This window comes from Octopus bimaculoides, chromosome 27 (assembly GCF_046866305.1).
Source record: "Octopus bimaculoides isolate indiv1 chromosome 27, ASM4686630v1, whole genome shotgun sequence".
Lineage (NCBI taxonomy): Eukaryota > Metazoa > Mollusca > Cephalopoda > Octopoda > Octopodidae > Octopus > Octopus bimaculoides.
This window is the reverse complement of record NC_142954.1, coordinates 24,613,145-24,634,053: the sequence shown is the minus strand read 5'-3', so window position 1 is coordinate 24,634,053 and position 20,909 is coordinate 24,613,145. Positions and strand designations below refer to the sequence as shown.

The 20,909-nt window shown below is 34.5% G+C and overlaps 1 protein-coding gene and 1 long non-coding RNA gene across 2 annotated transcripts in view; one reads left to right on the top strand and one right to left on the bottom strand.

Annotated features, from left to right (window-relative positions):
- LOC149130910 (protein fem-1 homolog CG6966-like) overlaps positions 1–8,532 on the top strand; it is a 26,668-nt gene extending 18,136 nt beyond the window's left edge. The window contains exon 2 of the mRNA XM_089343656.1: positions 6,228–8,532. Coding sequence (XP_089199782.1) covers positions 6,228–8,074 — 1,847 coding nt within the window. The 3' untranslated portion in view covers positions 8,075–8,532. The remainder of the gene's footprint in view (positions 1–6,227) is intronic.
- Positions 1,067–20,909, bottom strand: LOC149130909 (uncharacterized). Its single transcript, XR_016238700.1, has 2 exons — positions 20,773–20,909; positions 1,067–1,175 (listed from the first exon to the last, which is right to left on the bottom strand). It is a non-coding gene; the product is annotated as an uncharacterized LOC149130909 (long non-coding RNA).

The following is a 20,909-nucleotide window of genomic DNA, read 5'->3' as shown; positions in this document are numbered from 1 at the left end:
TAGTATTTCTATTTATATGTTTTTAGGATATACATTCATATGGAAGTACGCATGGTTGTCTAATTGAGAAAGTGGCTTTGCAACCACTTGGTATCGAGTAGAGACCCCCAGAACGCGGCCTAAATCTAGTAGGAGGGGATATTTTTTTCAATTGAACTTTTAATGCGGTGCACCAACATGTTCGCGTTTCAAAGACGTAGACAGTATCAATGCGTCTCTTCGAATTATCAATCAATGAATTTACATTAGCTGCCCTAAACGTAAACGCATTCATACATTCACGCGCGCGCGCGAACATATAAGTTTGTATGTGTGTGCGTACATATATATATATGTGTTTGTGTATGTGTGTGTGTGCGTGTGTGCGTGCGTGCGGTGTGCGTGCGTGTGTGCATGAGCAGGCGTCGGGTGCAGAAAAATGCATTTTTTTGAATGGCCATATAACTGAAGAGTGGCATCCGAAACTCGGAGTTTTATCATGGCTACCGAATAGTTGTCACATTATTTACAGATATATATATATATATATATATGGAGTATCGGATACCGGGGCTGAGGTCTGCTCCTGCATAGCAGGATAATTGTTTTTAGTGCCGTGGTGAATAATTTTTGTTTAGGAAATAGCTGCTTATTATCCTCTGAAATATTTCTGCTGGTAAAGTTTGAAGGACCAAAAAGAATGGTAATTTTTAAACTAGGACTACTACAAGAGTGTTGACCAAATAGAGATAGAATCAATGATATAAGTGAAGTAAACATTGATAGCCCTGTCAAAGTCTATTACGACAACTAACGAGGAGTGGAAGTGGACGCAGATGAAGTAAATGAAGCAATCGCTTAAAAGGAAAAGAAAGGAAAATGCGATAATAAAATCAAATGAATTTCCTCATAAATAAATGCAAATAAAATAAGGAATCATAATAGAGTTTAGAAGCTCGTTTTCAAATTGTATCAACGTCATCGTCATCATAATCATCATCATCATAATCATCTTCTTCTCCTTCTCCTTCTTTTTCTTCTCCTTCTTCTTCTTCTCCTCCTCGTCCTCCTCCTCCTCCTCCTCCTCCTTCTTCTTCTTCTTCTCCTCTTCCTCCTTCTTAATAATCATCATTATCATCATCATCATCATCGTCGTAGTCGCCGTCCGTTTGAAAATATTAAACGACCAAGAATTGCTATAATTAAATAAATGAAAAGTCGTAAATGTGCAAGGTAATTTCTAGGATGATGATGATGATGATGATGATGATGATGATGACTATAACGATGGTGATTATTGGTGATGGAAAACATTTGAATGGTTCTATAGTATAAGAACCCTTGTTGACAGAATTAAAGCAATCATGGATTTAACTAGACACATTTTATCAAATATCATCAAGTTGTCAAATCCTGATGACGAAAACCACAGAAAAACTTCTCCTGGAATTGGGCTTACACTGGTCTGAAGGTGTGTTGCATGTCTCTAGCTGGATTTATTAATTTTTTTGAAGTGGAAGGTGGACGAAGTTATTGTAGGAATGCAAGCGTGGTAGACATCGATATTTCGCTATTATTGTGGTTGATGACATATATAAATAGAGTTAAATGCATTTCCTCGTGTTCGACGGCGAACAAATATCTCCTAGTGCCTCATAGTGAATTTCCGTATATACTTATAACCAGAAATACAACAAAAGTCAAGTTGTATTCTTTCCAGCATGTTCCAAAACGAATGAGTGTGCTTGTTATACATAACTTTCAATAAATATATTACCTGTAACACTTTCAGAAGTGTTACAACTCTACAGGCATCTAATCAGACATTTATATCTTACACATTTAGTTAAATTGTTAATATGTCATTACGTATTAACTCAATCGCCATTCTTATACATCGTATTACTCGTTGATTTTTTTCTTTTCTACAATTGAAGATGTCATGCTTTTTTTTGTGGGAGTATTAGAGGCAACATAAGTTCATTTAACTAAATTTGAAGTTTGTGTAATGAGTTTCATGTTCTGGAGACTTTGCTGGTCATTGAAATAAAAAAATAAAAATGTGAATTAATTCCAGCATTGTACCATTTTTTTTTTGATTTTACCGCCCATCATTATTCACGTTGTCCTTAGTTTAGAATGAAGACAATAAACGGAATATATTATTTATATATTAATTAATTATCTATTTGTTCGACTATATCTATGAAAGACAATAATATACAAAATGGTTTATGGAAAAAAATAATGAAGAATATATGAAATATTGAATATAAAAGTAATTTTGTAACTTAAAGCTATAAGAGAAAATAATAGTTTTTATCCTCGCCTCACAGTCCTCCCTTCTATAATTGAAATAAAACTAATTAGAGATGTTATTATATTTATGTTCTTCAGAGAAATGTATATTGTTTAATAAAAGATCTATTTAGCTCAAGACGAAGCCACTTCAATCTTGAACTATGGTTTATACAGACAAAAGCCACTGGGTTTATCTCCTTTGATTCTCGTTTGGAGTTAACGGATACAAATTATGTTTATATATCAACGCATCATAAAGATACGTCGAGCAATTCTTTAAAAGATGTTCTCGACTTGGCTGTTTGCTTCCCAACCACATGATTTTGGGTTTAGCTCCAATACCTCTTACCTTGGGAAGATGTCATCTACTACAGCCCCGGGCCGATGAAAGCCTCATGAGTGTATTTGGGAGACAGAAGCTGAAACAAGCCCCGGGCCGATGAAAGTCTTCTGAATGTACTTGGGAGACAGAAGCTGAAACAAGCCCCGTCATACAGATAAATAAAATAAGCCACTGCTTTGTCTGTCTCTGGGAATGTAGATCTAAAGAGGAGCCGTGGGCGAGAGTGTAACGACGATGTTCTCAATATTGAAGAAGTACTCAATAATGCTTTAGCTCCATCTATCGTCGTTGATGCTGAGAGAAACGAAACCGAGACCGCTTCACAAAAAAAAAGCATTCGGCTAAAAAGCGTCTACAGAGGGAGTTGGAGTGAGACAGAGAAACATATACGGATATAAAAGGAACGAGAGGGGATGCATTAGGAGGAATGGGTGTGGTGTATAGTAGAAAATAGATTTAGCGAATATATGTGACGTGGTGATGAAAAGTGGACGGGAAATGATGCTGAGAAGATTGGCTTAACCGTGAAGGAGAGAAGCACAGAAACATAAGCATCCATATGTATATATACACTTATGCATTTATATACACACATATATATATATATATATATATATATATATATATATATATATATATATATATATATATGTAATACGGCATTTAACGATAAATTAATAGTATTCTATTTCAAATACGTCATAATTATATAGCTAAAGCAATGAAAAACCAAAAGGAAGGATGCAAAATAGCACCTACAAATGCTAGAAATAAGAGCTAAAAAAACATAACTCGAATAGCCACAGAAAATGACCAACCTCATGAGATGTTCAAAAGGACCGCGAGCAGTAAGCCACGACACCTTTCTGCAGGGAGATAACACTCACTGAATGAAATCATCTGATAAGACCCTATCATGTGGTTTCGAGATTTAACCATTCAGGTTTTGCTTCTCTTCAGGGGGCTCCACAAATTACTCCGGGTTAAAGAGATAGCCTATTTCTTATTAGCGCATGAAGAAAATAACCGTTGAACAGTGAGCGCCAAATCCAAAGTGGTTTCACCTAATATGTATATAGACATATAACAATAAGTTTTTATAACGATAAATTAATATTATGATTTATTAAATACTTTATAATATAATAATCGTTTTATACAGATTTTCGAAATATATTTTTAAGCCTTTATTTTTTTACTGCAAAATCCTTTAAAAACAACTGTGTTAAAATCTGAAGTTCTTAAATTTACAACTTGAGGCTCGGCAGCCCACTCGAAATTTTCATTAATGAGCGGAAAATCAGTTTATAACACGTTTGCCGTTCCTCCTTTTATTTTTTTCATTCCTTGTTACGAATCGATTTGCGAAAACGGCACTTTTTTCACAAATTTTCGAAGTATGTTTTTAAGATAATATATCAGATTGTAAAATTGTTTAAACACAATAGTGTTAAAATTTCAAGCTCTAAAATATATACCTTTAGGCTCCGCAATGCACTTGAAATTTTGAAATTATGTGAAATAAATTGACCTTTCGACTTTCTTATTTCCAAAACTAGGTCAGCGAATATATGTATTTCACGAGGGCTGGATTACACATACATTAAAATGAATTAAATAGATTGTCAAGATTCTAGCAGAAAAGATAATTCTTCTTTGGCAAAAGGCATCCACCCTTTGTGTTACGTTTGAGTCAGTTAAACGAAAAATCATAAATGGTTCCTTTCCTGACGTAGAAGGATGACCGTTATCTGGCCGGTTCATTATAATCACTCTCTGAAAGATCGGCTGAGATACTGCATGATCTATTTCGCCAAATATCATTTTGCGATTAATCCGTTGATCCTGTAAAAATCTGTGGTACTTTTTTTTTTAATTCTACAACTGCAGTGTTTTAAGGAGTTGCACTAAATTTTTTGTTGCATTATTTTTTTAAACTCATTACACTTTGTTTGAAACGATGGCTCATTTTTTCCTACTTTTCACAGATTTTAGTAATGCTTGGTACTTTAGATAACAGTTTAGGATTTTCGGTTTAACTTACTCAGTCGCAACACGAGAAATGGATACCTTTTCCCGACGAAGAATGATCTTTTTTGCTACAATCTCGATAATTTGTTTAATTGAAGTATCTTTCTTACAGATATGATTTTCTTTTTGTCGTTCAAATAAAACACACACGTCCTTATAATTTGGAAATCCTGGCTCGCTAAGTTCACATAGAGTACCAAATATTAGGCTGTCGGTATGATGACGTGTCATTGGCGTATTAGTCTTCACTAAATGTAAACAACACTAAATTTTATACGAACACTAATTTTAATACAATGGCTTAAAGTCAAAGTACAAAGCAGAGAACTTCACACACGTACAACGTACGTCCATACGCAATGACCGATGCAACGACACTGGAGAGAAGTTCACACTCCTTATAAACAATGAGGAAACTTAAGATATTAGTCAATTGTATGATATGTGTAGTCTTTTGCATTCTGGTATGTAGCGATATGTATTGATTTCGACTTATTATCTACGAAATCCAAAATTCGACCGAAAATAGTGATTTTTAAAATTTTTATTTGAATTGCGGCGCCTAAAAAAATATTTAACAGCAAAGTACATTATTCACGTTTCTTTAAACCCTAATTTGCAACGAAATATCGTTTCTTGGTTACTGTACTTCATGTTGACTTAATTTCTTCAATTACACACACATGCGCGCATGCACTCACACACACCTCATCCCTTCGTTCTATGCGCAGAAGTGGTGCACAGTAACAGAATCTTCGGATCGAGTCAAATATAACCAACTATTCCATATCGGTGCCGTAGTATCCACATGGGTCTTTTGTACTGGCATTGTGTCCTGTGAAATCAATGATGAAGTCAAACCAAATACTGACAATTTGAAATCAATGAATGCAATCGTTTCAGATCTGCTTCTTAGATGTTAGGAAATGCGTCCGTTAAGCAAGTCCTTCGACAAAGGAAAGTCTTATGTAATGGCCACATCCCTTAATATGTATTACGCACACCTGGAACGTACGCATGAAATGACTTCAAAATATCGTTGCTTGCTTTGAATTTATTATTAGAACATATATATATATATATATATATATATATATATATATATAAAGAGAGAGAGAGAGAGAGAGAGAGGGGGGGATAGATAGATAGATATGTACATACATAGATAGACAGACAAATAGATAGATAGATAAATAGACAGATAGACATAAATAGACAGACAGACAGATAAATAATAGATAGATAGATAGATAGAAGTGTGTATATATTTGTGCTCGCGCGCAACACACTCACGCACAATCACTCCTGCGCACACATATAACTTAACTTTAATAATTCATGTCGGGGACAGAGAACAGAATTCGAAGTGAAGTGAGAGTGGTACATTAACAAAATTTCTAAGAAAGAAAAGTATAAGTAGTGTTTGTAAATAAATATATATATATATATATATATATATATATATTCTGGAAACAGAAGATTAATTTTTTTTTTATTCTATCTTTATGTCTACAATTTTCCTGTTCATTTCTTCTTCTATATCGTTTCTCTCTTCTACGGAATATTTAAACAGTTGAACGGAAGTTCGATGTCTCGAAATTGTCTGGAAGAAGAAAACTTGCTAAACTGTTGACTGAATTCATCAGAGACAATAATGTTTCCAAAGTGAAAACTACGTTGAAGAAATACAACTTGAAACAAAGATATATGATCATCTCATTGAAAGTAAACGGCTGTCCACTGTTTTTCACGGCGTCAGATGTAGGTAACGTAAGTCTTGTTAATTATTTCCTCGATCAATGTGATGCCAACATTGAACAACGTGGAACATATGCTGGAATAAAATGTACACCACTTTGGATCGCAGCACTTCGAAATCATTTCTACGTGGTGGTTACTTTGGCTAAACGCGGTGCTGACATCAATACGCAAGCAAGTTCTGGCAAAAGTGCCATCAGCATCAGCTGTCGAAATTCTAAGATTGTTAAGTTTCTTGTACAGCAAGGTGCCAATGTTGACTTACCAGACGCAAGAGGCCGCACATCTCTAATGTGTTCGACAGAACACTTGATCATATGTCGTCGCTTGTTGTCTCTCGGAGCAAATGTTAACAGGGTTGACCATAAGGGTCAGGACGCTCTCCATTTCGCAATAAAACGAGGGCAGTTAAAAACAGTGGATTTATTTGTAAGACATGGAACTGATCTTCTGAGGAAAGATAATAACGGCACAACACCTTTGGAGTTTGCAGCTATCCATAACAAACCGGATATAATAGAATTTCTAATCTCCACAAATCAGTACGGTAGAGAATCTATAATATCAGCTTATGAACTGTTGGGCAGCCAGTTTGCAATGGATTATCACTTGACTTATAATGCAGAACAGGTGAAGATATGGTGGTTTAGAGCCCTAGAAATGCGCTACGGAGACACAACTCAGACACCAATCACTAAAGATTTACCAAGTTATCAAAGACTGGTCACTAATATTATCGGAGAAGAATTTACAAGCGTTGATAATTTGAACCAAATTTCACACAATGCGAATGCAATGTGGACTCAAGGTCTATTGGTGCAGTCACGAATATTGGGTCCCAGACATCCGACTACGATCAAATCACTAATGAGGAAAATATGCTTCCACATAAAACGGTGTGAATTCCATGAGAGTATACAATTATTATACTGTCTGTTGAGCTTCTGTAAATATTTCTCTGATCCCCTTCAGAACGATATCCTTGATGTGATAGAAACGTTCACATCGATTTTAATGCACACAATATTAACAAACAACACCAGCACCCATCATTTATCTCCTATTTTCCATTGCTTCATCAATTACGTATGTTCACATGTCATTCCATACCTGAAACAACAAGGAACAACGATAAGCAATCAAAAAGTACCCGATTTGGAACGTCTTCTAATTGAAATTCTGGATTTGCTTGAATTAGTTTTGAACTATCCCCTAGATGAATTACATTCAAAAGAAATCGAAAGCAGTTTAGTGGAACTCATAAGTCATCGCCCACGTGGAATGAACCAAATAAGTCTGCTGCAACTTTCAATTCAAATGTACCATCCTCTTAATGTAGTTGAAATGCTTCTGAAATGCGGTGCAGACGTGAATTCCATTGACAACGAAGGCAACACCGCGATCCATTATGCTATTCTGTATCCTTCGCAATATCAGACAGAAATATTATCTTGTTTACTGCAATATGGATGTCATGTTGATATCGTCAACAACAATGGTTATTCTGCACTAGAATATCTCCAGCTTTGCAAATTGGTATCCAACCCTTTGAAATACTGCACGCTTCAGTGCATTTGTGCCAGAAGCATTCGTAAACACAACGTAAACTACAGGCATGTACTGTCAAAAGAACTGGTATATTTCGTTGATAAGCATGGCTAAGTACTACTGTTTGCAGTAAATTTTCTAATTAATAAATAAAATTGTCTTAAACGTTTGTAATAAAGGATTACAAACAAATAAAAGAGCAATCGTGATATACTCTCGAAAATTACAAATAATAATACTAATAATACAACTAAGAAAAATATGTTTCTATATCACCTATTTTATTTCGTTGACGTGTGTATTATATTTTAAAATATGGGACTGTATACCTGCGAATAAGTTGTTGCATGTCTTTTTAAACGGCATGTTGTTTCCCTTTGAAATATTCCATAGACAAAATTTAGGATTGACTTGGAGTTCAGTAACACAACAGCAACAGATGGTTATTTGTTACCATTTTATGATGACAAACATTTTAGTTTTAACTGAATCTTCCGCGTATGTTTGGCTTTATCTTTAAATTATTTGGTTCCCATACACAAGTAAAGCTCTTATTCTTTAATTTTTGAAAATTACTGACTTCTTTTTCTTGGCTTAAGTTTTTAATTTTGGGGCGAAAACAGGATTTGTTACGTGCGCCATTTAATTTTCATGCCAAAGAAGAAACCCCCAATGTATGCAAGAATTAGCAGCTAGATCTTCCGTAAATGTCACCCGATCTTATAAAAATGAACACATTCAATAATGTAATCTTTAGTTCTGAGACATATGCGGGATGGCCAACGTTGGAGTTCCTTGATTATATAGATAATCTGTTGTGAAACATTTGGAAGTTAAATAGAAACAAAAAGACAATGAATGACAAATTTCGTCAGACAAAAATGTAACTTCGACGCGGAGCGAAATATCAGAATATGCCATAGGGAAATATAAATTTTCAATTTGAATTAGCTTTGCTGATTTCACCGAAAACTGAGTCCTTGTACGTGTTCACAATTAATTCATTCTGTATACTGATGTTCAATTCCAATCCACATGCTGTTGATATTTATTTTATAATTGATTAATCGAAGTTCAACCAGAAGCAGTTATACTTTGATGATCAGCGTTCGAAACATAAACACCACAATTCTTTTTTTGGAGAAAAGAACTATAATTTGTAATATATACTCCCATTATATGAGATAGCATTCTGTAACTTAGCAGAGATTTGATGGCGTTTGTATCCGGTTGTGATACCCTCTGTAAACATAATCCCAAATTAAGTCTATAGAAGTGGGTGATCATATAGCGTTTACTCTACGTCTGCATAGATACGATAAGTAGTTAATTTAAAGAAGGAAAATTGTGAAGAGAAGCATCGAACTTAAGAGTAAATATGGAAGTCCCCATTGAGAGTATTTTGTGAGGGGGAAAAGTTTTTTCGACAATGTTCGAGTGCTTGTGCATCGATATTGTTCAACCATTTCAAGTAAGGCATCATCTTCCACAGCAGGTCTTTAGGACTTTCATTTGTCTTCGAGGCTGCTGTCCCCTTCCTTGAGTTCTTTGAACAAGTTTTGTAGCACAGGTTCGTTGACCCTTTCGGGGCCTTCCACATCATTACTTATTTATTTATTATTTTGTCGCTGCTGCTGTTGCACTAAGTCTATAGCGCAACCATATCCAACTGAATTAGAGGTTGAAAAGATGGAAATCAATTCCTACTGTAAGATTTTGATGAAGCGTATACTTCCCGATCCGTGACAGGGGGAATCCTGGTCCTTAACATTTTGATATGGACAACACATGTGAAAATTAGTTGTTACTGTCTAACACACGGTTCAAGACTATATTGGTGCGAAATGAAATAATATTGATTAAGCAGAAATCCTAAATCAATGGACTATAAGTGAGCAAAATTCAACAGACTGAATAGTTTACAACACTTTGTGTAATTCGACAAATGGACAAACGAGGTCGAGTATTCTGGAAACAAGGAATACACTCTAGGGGTCACTGAGGAGGGAGAGCTGGCGACGATGAATGAGTTGACAGATAACTGGTTTCCTTTGCGTGAGATGTAGGCTAAAATGCTATTGGTCAGTTAAAATTATCATGGGTCATAATAATAGTTTGCGGAACACAACAGGTTTCCAATCAATCAGAATTACACTTACAGTGATGTACAGACATACAAATGCGTGTGCGTGCATATGTATGTATGTGTATGTGTACGTCGGTTCGTGTGTGAGTGCGTGAGTGTGTGGACGTATTTATATATGCATGTAAGTTTACTCACCTAGCATGTTCTATTTATTCTCTTCGCTCCACAAAACCTATAAATGTGTATTCAGGTCTGATTCAGATCATGTGAGTGTGCAAATGGACACATTGACCGAAACTCACATTAAAGGGTTTCATAAACACAACAACCAAATCAGTGGAGTAATATCTGGAGGGGAAGAAGGCATTACCAGTGACGTTGGTTGTCTGTCTATTCAGGACAAAACACATAGTGAGAGTTTTGCACTTGGCGATTGTACACAGCGCAGCGAATTACTCGGAGAACATTGACAGAAATTTGGAAGAGATTTTTTCTGCAAGCACAATGTATGTCTAGCAATAAACTGTATTTGCCCCCTAAAATTGCCTGTCTTGTTTAGAAATTAAATCCATGTTGACACATCCCTGCTGACCATGTGAGACTGAGACAAGCAAATCGATATATTGTTGCCTTCATCTAGCATGATATTAATGGCCGTAATTTAGATGTAATATGCAGAAATCTCAGTGGTAATTCTGTTTAAAAAGCCCGACATGAAAGGGCCTTAAGCATCATTATGAAAGATACAAAATACCATTCGGTCAAATCATAACGTCTCTCACATAATTATAATGAGCTGTAAGTAGACTTAAACAGCGGTGACTGTAAATTACATTTTCGGTTCCTTTATTTACCACTCAAATATAATGACATATATAGAAATGTATGAACAAGAATATTGATTACGAGTGCATACATATGAAACCAAATACGTACGTATATACTTGTGTAGTCGTATATGACTATCTAAACGAATGCACGTTTGAACAACTCGAATATCAGATAATTATATGGTCACAATATGTATATATGTATATGTATATGTATATGCACATGTATGTAAGCATATCGATATGAAAGTAAACAGACAGACAAACAGACGGATAGGTAGATATGTCATATGAACAGACATGCACACATACACACACAAAGACACAGACATACTCAGACATGCACACACACACACAGAAGTACACACAAAATACACAAACATAGACAAACCCATATATATGCAGAATTATATGCGTGTGGGTGTGTATGTGTGCGTATATATATATATGCATACATACATATATGTAGAGATACATGCATATGCATACATACACACATACATCTACACATACATACTTACAGGCGGACAGACTGCCAGACGAACACACACACACACACATACACACACACACACACACACACACACACACACACACACACACATATATATATATATATATATATATATATATATATATATACGTGGGGGTGCTGAGAATTCGTGGCGGTTTTAGGTAAAAAAAAACACAGAGGGTCAATTAATCATGATTTTATTCAACATATTTCCCTCTCAGATTCACATACTCGTTGCAGCGGTCCATTAATTTTTTTTAAGCCCTGTAAAGGAACTCCAAACTTTGAGCCTCTAACCAGACCCTTCGTGATACCCTGAAGGCCATGAACTTTTCAGCAAAGTAACTTAGTGAAGCCACACACAGATTGGTCAGAATACAGTTTGCAAAAAAAAACTTAATATTCTGGAGCCTATAAAAATGTATTTAAGGCACACAGATCAGCCATCTCACCACAGTGGTAAATTGTAAAACTGAACTGTCACATGAACATGAAGATTGCATAGATTAATGCATGAAAATACTAGTTCAATCAGAATGGACATTTAATATTTTATCATTTCATTATATTATGTTATTGTAAGATTGTAAATAAAATGTGAAATCAGTTGGAATTCTTTTGATTAATATATACTTCTATACGTAATCATATACACCCATATATATATATATATATATATATATATATATATATATATATATATATATAGAGAGAGAGAGAGAGAGAGAGAGAGAGAGAGAGAGAGTGTGTGTGTGTGTGTGAGAGAGAGTAGGAATTTACAAAAAAAAACAGAAGACGATGACAGGTGTGTAAACAACAAACAGGTGTATTAGTTTAACGCTCTGGGATGTGAGAAAGTATTTTATATTTCGAGCCTACGCTCCTCAACAGAACTGAACACGAGAAAATAGAGAGAATAAAAAAAGGTTTAGTGGTTACAATGTCCGGATTAAGAGAAAACGGAGTCAAAAAACAAAAGGAGTAATGGTGGTTGTCTACTTACTCCTTATGCAGAATGTGCCTACCTCTGGTACTTACACTTTAGATCCATTATGGAGATTTATGTGTGTTTTTTTTTTCAACCAGACCCTGTATTGAAAAGACATCCACATAGATTGCATTTCCGATTTGGACCACCATGAGCTGCTGTTAAGTTTTGATTTTGTGGCTCTTAGAATATCTTTTGAGGCCTCCGTTAGATTTGCAGACCTTATGGCATACACGGCATTGAAAGAGGCATTCCTGCTTGACCAATAATGTTGTGTCCACATCATGAACAAGTTATGGCGTAGATTAATTGTCGGGTGAACAGGTAAACTTAGTCTTAATTTTTAATATTTATCCTCGTTTTAAATTGCATTCTGAACCTTCCAGTATATTGAGATATGTTTCACAATTAGGTCGCCTGAATCTTTCAACTCTTGGTTCCGTTGTTGCTGCGTAAAATTTCGCAGTTCTGTGTATTAACTTTTGCGGTTTTAGTTTTCATTTTGTACTTTAGAGTGAATGTGTGTGTGCCAAGAATTTAGTTCAGCTTAGGGTCCTTAGTGACTATGGTTAAATTTTGAATAATAGTGTTACACACCTCATTGTTTATAGGGTTGTGGGTAGAAATATATTGTATTTTAAATCGGGTGTGTTATTCCGTCTTCTCCTAATGTCTAGATATCAATGCTCAACATTCATCATATCAATATATTTAAATATATAGATGCATATAACATTTTAGATATATACATACATATAAAATATTTAAATATACACATAAATATAACATATTTAAATGTATACATGCATATAACGTTTTACCGTGTTCGTATATATAACATATTTATATGCACAAATACACGGTATATGCAAAGTATATACTTGTATAACGTTTAAATTCTTAAGACTATATGCCTGTGTGTATGTGTGTTAGAGAGAGAGGTTTGAGTAAGTGAAAACATGTTTATGAGCGTATATCTATAGCGTATCCGAATAAAGTCGACATAAAACATAAGCAGCAATTCTCGGCCTTGCCTAAGTTCATTAATCCCGAAGATAAACATAGTCACACGAATTCATTATATTATGAATGAATTGCTTTCGAAAGATATTGATAATCTTCAGTTGTTTGGGGAGTGTTGATTGATTAGAATTATGGAACCCGAGCTACTCGGAAAATGCTTCAAGCTGAGCTTCAAAGAAACACGCGCAGGAATATATAAATAAAACACATAAATTAGCGCAAAATGTGGAAAATGAAAACATAAATTTTAGTTTTACGTATTTTTTGTAATTTTCTTGAAAAGCATGCTTGAATTTTAAAATGCTACTAATTTACATAATTACATAAATTATTTCCTTAATCAATATCTTTCTGCGATATATATTACTTTACTTGTGGGTATACAACCAATTTTCGCGTGTCTTTCAGGAACTACGAAGAACGAATTCCTGCTCTTTCCTGCGATGCAGGAAGAAACATTATCCTGGACATGGGAATTCAGAAATAATTCCAGTGGTTTTATGTTCTTGCGTGTTTGAAAACGAAAAGCCCAATAGAATCGTAAGTTATTAGAAATTCCATGCCTTACCTATTACTGCTTAAATTTCAGTCCGGAGGTGTTAATACTATCCTCGAGATTTAATCTGTTTGAAAACTGCAAACATTTTGTGCAATGAATAGCTTCTATTCTTTTCTACTAAAATTTACAAATGGTTTTGTAAGCATTTCATTGTGAACCACACAATGTAACCAATATTTTACAATCTCAAAGTAGAACAACGGCCACTGCCAGCAGCCAATCAGGCACACAACGGCCAAATGCATAACAATCTCAATCTAACCCGTTGGTAAATAACATTCTTCTCATTTTTTAATATCACATTATCGTCATCTGAATACAAGAAGGTATCCGAACGATGAGATATGACTACTCGCTTTATTAAAACATTAACTAATGATTTTATAATGCAGTGTAATAAATGAATACGTATATATATATATATATATATATATACGTGTGTGCCTGTGTGTATTTGGGCGTGTGTATATATATACACATGTATGTATGTGTGTCATTGTTCAGTTCTATTTCAAGAGTTCTTGCCAATACAGAAAGAGCCGGTTTCTAACCTAGATTCAAGGCTCCTTTATTGGACTTTTTAAATAGACAACAGAATATGTTTGTATGTATGTAGGTATGTATGTATGTATGTAGGTAGGTAGGTAGGTAGGTATGTATGTGCAGATTTGCTTTTTTTATGTATGTATTCTCATGCATAGTTACATATCTAGAATGCTCATATATATTTAAATAATAAACTTCTGGAAGGTTTTACAGATTTCTACAGTTCTAGTGACGGATAGGATCTGTACTCTTCGAATTAGCATTCTCATAAACGCTAGAGAATTTGAATGGGTTAACGAAACCTACGTAACTAAACTTTACTTAGACTGTTGTTTCCTTGTGAAGATGGGTCTTTCCGCCCGAAATATTAACGTTTTATTACACTCCCCACATTGTCAGAAGCTTTCTATTTTCTCTTTCTTTACCCACTTCATTTCAATTTGCTCCAGTCCACACATCTGTAAAAAGGAACCAGTCCGACGAACTCGCTCTTCTGTTCGCCTATTCGTCTAGCAATTGGAGAGGAATCATTCAAATGCTAAAACGATGAAAAGCGAATTTTGACCAGCGTTATATAACATCCGATAGTACGGCTTATCGCTTCATCACGTGGCTTATAGCATTAACCTGACTCATCTAGAATATTACAAAGCAGAAGCATGGACCACGTGACGCTTTCAGTACGCAATTTACTATTACGTACGGACGTAACATCTACACAGTAACATCTCTAACTTATTCTTCTCTTAATCTGCCAAAATTAATGCGATACTCATAAATTATTCAAATCTGCGTGAAATATTCTATCAAAATTTTCTAATAAAATCCAAGAAACCCTTTATTTTAAGCTTAATACCTTATTATATTGATCCGTATTAATACTTGCGTTTATGTACGTATCTGTAAATATTTGTATGTGTGTGTATGTATGTGTGTATACATATATATATATATATATATATTATATTGATCAGTATTAATACGTGTGTATATGTACGTATTTATGTGTGTGTATATATATATATATATATATATATATATATATATATATATTTGTGTGCGTACGTGCGTGAGTGTGTGTGCGTGAACGCGCGCGTTTGGTCGTGTTTCACACATTAATCCTTGAATCCATTCTTACGCATTCATTGGCAGCCATTTTAGTTTATTGTGTAAATGTTATCATATTTAGAGTTAAAAAGAAAAAATGACTTTTTTTTCTGATGAGAAATTTTAATTTAAACGTTAAAATGGTGTGGGGCGGCGGGATTTAATCTTCAAAAAGACATGCAAATCATAAAAGTAAGAAACGGTTATCAGTTTGGCCAAAAATATGACTTAGTGGTAGAAATTTTTTATTTTGCTGATTAAGATTTTAATTAATAAGACTTCTTTAATCAAATAGCAGATCCCAATGCGAAAATATTCACTAATGAAATATAAAAGAAGAAATCAATTGTCAGTAATGAGAAATTCTATTTTTGAAAAACCAAACAGAAGAGAAATCATACGATACGAAAGGTGAACCGAGGTGATAAGACAAGAAACTGAAGGTGCCATACAATAATTTTCTATGAACGTGTGAATGTGCATATCTACATGCGTATATGTGTGTATATATGTGTGTGTGTGTGTGTGTGTTTGTATACATATGTGTAATTTGGCAAGTCACAACAGCAAATTCTTGGATGTTGTTTCTGCTAAATGTATATATAGCGAGTGTACAAGCAAAATTGATCAAATTTTAGATTCAAGTTCGAATCTTTGGATGCAACGAATGCTTAAAAATAACTTAAAGGAAGTATCAGCGGTTTTTCTAACGCTGCTGGACGTTGCTATGAGCAAAACATATGTTGATTACCCTCTAAGCTCACAAGAAGAATTGTGAAGTTGATCATCGGTGAAAATAATATTTTCATAAATAATTAACCATAGCTCAGCGTTGGAAGCTTATAAAGGACTAGAATAAATTTCGAATGGCAGCTTAGTGCCAGATGAATCTTGGCCGAAATCATACATGTTAGGCACCAAGAGTTGCTCTTCTTTTGGCGATGACTTTCTCAATCCGCTTCCTGACAGCTTACAAGTTTTCTTAATTAATTCCTCATCAATATCCTCCTCCTACGCCCTACAGATAGAAATTCTGAGGGATTGTGCCTTAGTGTGGGGCTTCTCACAAGCTTTTCTGACCATTTCCATCTTGATCCTGAAGTCTAAAGTCAGGTGATGAAGGGGGTCAAGTGTTCTTATCCTAAACCTGTTCCTAAATATGTCTCTGAGAAATTTCTGAGCCACTGCACTAGTGGGATAAGGAGCTGCATCTTGCTGGAATGTAAACTTGACGTCCTCACCAGTCTGATAGAGTTTCCCTCATTTCTTGCCTCAGGATATTCAGAGAGAATCGAGGTCTTTACATCATTCAAAATCTGAACATTACAAACTCCTGTCAGTCTCTCACCTTTCGCAAACCTGGACGATGGTATGTTGTTGTCATCACAGGCCATGCAGGATAAAATGGACATTTTGACTGGGGTTTGCACCTGAAAATTACGTTTTTGACTCTCTCCTGAGTATCCGAAGACAGAACTCTTGAGTTGCATTCGATAAGGTCGAACATCCCTACTTGGAAGCAATCCAGAAAGCAGGCATTTCAAACCCTTTCTCAGAGGTTATATCGCTGCAATGCACAGCAGCTCTTGTTCAGTGGTGAAAGTAAACGGCCACCTATCGGAGCAGTTTGGCATCGCACGCTTGGTCAGTCAGGGCTGCCCGCTGTGGATCCTTCTATATGTATTGGCACTCGAGCTACTGTTGCGGAAGTTGTAACAGCTAAGGGGCATCTCTTCGAACTGGGACAAGGAAGGGCTATGCCAGCTTACACAGACAATGTCACCCTCATGGTGTCGGACCATAAATAAAATTAAATAGATATGTTCTCCTTTGTATAAATCCTATCAAAATTAATCTACCTTTTGCCCGTAACTACCCTGTTATTTATTCTCAAGTGTCGACTGTCCAAATCAAACAACCGACATTTGTATCAGAGATATGGCAGATATCAAAGAATTATAATTAAATGCTTTATCAAAGTGTTTAGTGTTTGTAAATAATGACAAACTACATATTTTTCCAAAAAAAAAATGTATTTACTATTCTGTCACTTACTCTCTCTTCTCCGCTCCTCTCATCCGCCACATTTTCACTCTTTTCCTGCTTACCGTTTCTAAATGTAGCATTGTGTTACTCATTGCATGTAACCAAGCCTGATATATACACTCACACTTCATCTCTTATGTTAAATCTGTACGTATATATATGTCTACATACACACATGCATATATATGTCTCCGTATATACATATATATATATATATATATATATATATATATATATATATATATATATATATATATATATATATATATATATATATAAGTGTGTGTGTGTGTGTGCGCGTGCTACGTTTGTGTGTGTACGTATCGGTTTGTGTGTTTATATATAAATACACGTGTGTGTTTTTATGTGTGGATCAGCATTTACAGTATTTCATTTAAATTCAAGCATATTTAGTCTAGCCGTATCTTTCCATTTCTATATCTCACATTCTCATGAAGTCCTCTTTCATTAAACTTAACCTTTATCTCATCATTTATATCTCTATTTTATTTTCATTTTCTATTTCTGAAAGTTTCTCTTTTTGTTGGCCCCTGACGGTGTGCGTTTGCCCGTGCGTGTGTGAGTGAGTGTCTGCATCAGTGTGTGTGTGTGTGTCTGCTGATATCCGCATGAACATGTTGTATATTTCAGTATCCGTCGCCAAATATATACATCTGTCTTAATATGTACACGAGGCTATTCGTCTCTGTTTGACTGGTGATGTGTATATGCATGAATGCACCTATATATGTATATATCTTTTCCTCTTTCGATTTATATGCGTCTGTGTGTGGATGTGTGTCTGAGTGAATATACCTCTATACCATTATGCTTGCCTGTCTCACAGTAAGCGTGTGTACGTTTCGATGTGTCTCAATATGAGTAAGCTATATATTTGTCTGTAGGCGTGCGATGTGATCTTAGTGGAGATGTAAGCGTCTACATGTGATGTCACTGTTTATTTATACTTTCTTTTAAAATTATCTTCACCTTTTTTCTTTTTTTTTTCTCGTTCCAAACGTTATCAAAACGAGTGATCCTCTTTCAAATATATTTATTTAAATTTTATATTGAGCTTATATTTCACATCAATAAACTTTGTAACCTTTCAAAACAAATCAAGCTGTCTGTACAGATGCAACCAAAATTACTGCATAGTCATAAATGCGATATCCAGACATTTAATGCACAAACGAATATGCGTACACACTTCCATATATATATATATATATATACATATATATCTATATCTATCTATCTATCTATATATATATATATATATATATATATATATATATATATAAAGATATATATACATATATACATACATACACACTCATATATATATATATATGTATATAGATATAGATATATATATATAAAGATATATATACATACATACATACATACGTATATATATATATATATATATATATATATATATATATATATATATATATATATATATATATGGGTGTGTGTGTGTGTATGTGTATGTATATAAGGAATTCAGCTTATCTACCCAGCCATGATGGTTATAGATTGATATCCTTGTACAAGGAAGAGCTCCACTATAACTAAACTTCCGCGGGGACGAGTTGTGTATTCCTTATTGTCCTTCGCCCCATACGGTAAAATGTATAAGAATACTCTACAAAGTGTAACGTTACTTCATAAATGAATTACAAAGGAACAGGACAATGATGCTTAATTCTGGCTGCACGGGTTCTAATGCACCAAGCTTCTGTGTGTTTATGAAAATTCATAGCTAACCCGCGGTATGTTGTCATTCATTTGTATATGTATATATGCAATGAACTGTTACGTGATAGAAAATTCAACAGGGAAAGTACTCCATTCGGTGAGAGACATGTATGATTCATATAAAAGGCAGAATGCATGTATTTAAAGTTTACGAATAGTTTCATACGTTGAGAAATACATAAACATACCTTTACGTCTTAGCTTTTGTACTTTCCTTTTCTGTTTATCGTTTACCGTATTTTACATTCTGTGTTTTCTATATGCTGCCTTCTTAGATTCTTTTTTTTTTGTGTGTTTTGTCTATTATTAAATTTTTTAGTTCGTTATAATATGTGGCTTATGCCTGATGATGCGTTTGAATCGATCTCAACATATGAAACGCTTAATAGCATTTAAATACATGTATTGTGTCCCTCAAATAATATATGTATGTATATATGTATTTGGTACCTAGTTAGGTCGGAATAGAATGCACACAAATACAACAATGACAGATAAATACCAACCTCGGTGGAGAGGTACAGACAGAATGATATCTGGGTAATGTATGAAGCCAAATTGAGCTAGCCAGCCACTTACATTTTATTAATTACGCAGTCCACGCAAGTGGCAGGTTCGGGGAGGGGTAAATTATAAATAAGTCAGTAACAATTGATAAATAGGTGTCAGTTCATTATAACCATGTCTAACGAATTTTTTAATTGACCAATAAGTGCATTATATCATTATGAAATAACAATTTTTTTATTGATTTTGTTTTTCCAGCTGAATCAATGAATTTTACAATCAACATAGTATTTAAGCGAACATCATAGCTACAGTGCCATGATGTTGATATCATTTTTCAGAATTTTGCAATTTATTTCTATTGCGATACTTACTCTTCAAAATCACATCACCAATGCTAATGACTTTGCCATTCACAATAAGAGTTTCAACGTCTGTTAACAATTACTTAGAACTAATGTTTCAGGTGCGTTGAAATAACTTGACGAGAGCGGGGAACGGTTGTGTGCTACTTTTTATAAGAGGGATAATTGTTTTTTAACAGCTTGTTTTAATTTCAATTTTGAATTCCAAAGGTGTATTTATATATTATTTAAATGAGAAAACACATGGTTTACTGTTTAGAGGTGGACTAAGTTTGTAGTTTTGACAACTGGACAAGGTGATTCACTGACCCCCTTGAGCAAAAACGGAAAAAATAACGTTAGTCAAATTATTTTAAGATTAATTAGCCACTTCTGAAATAATAAATATGATATAGATAATATTTTTTTTTTTCAGAACACTCCAAAAATATAATAGTGCAAGCAGATGCTTTGGATAAAGAAAAAATTCAAACTTACCGCCATGTTATTCCGACATTTGAGCTGGCTAACTCAGGAATTATGGGATTGCTCTGGTTTGCGTCAGAAAGTGGAACGAGGAGAGTAACAATTCTACATTAACAAAGAGAGAGAGAGGGAGAGGGGGTGCCTGGCAC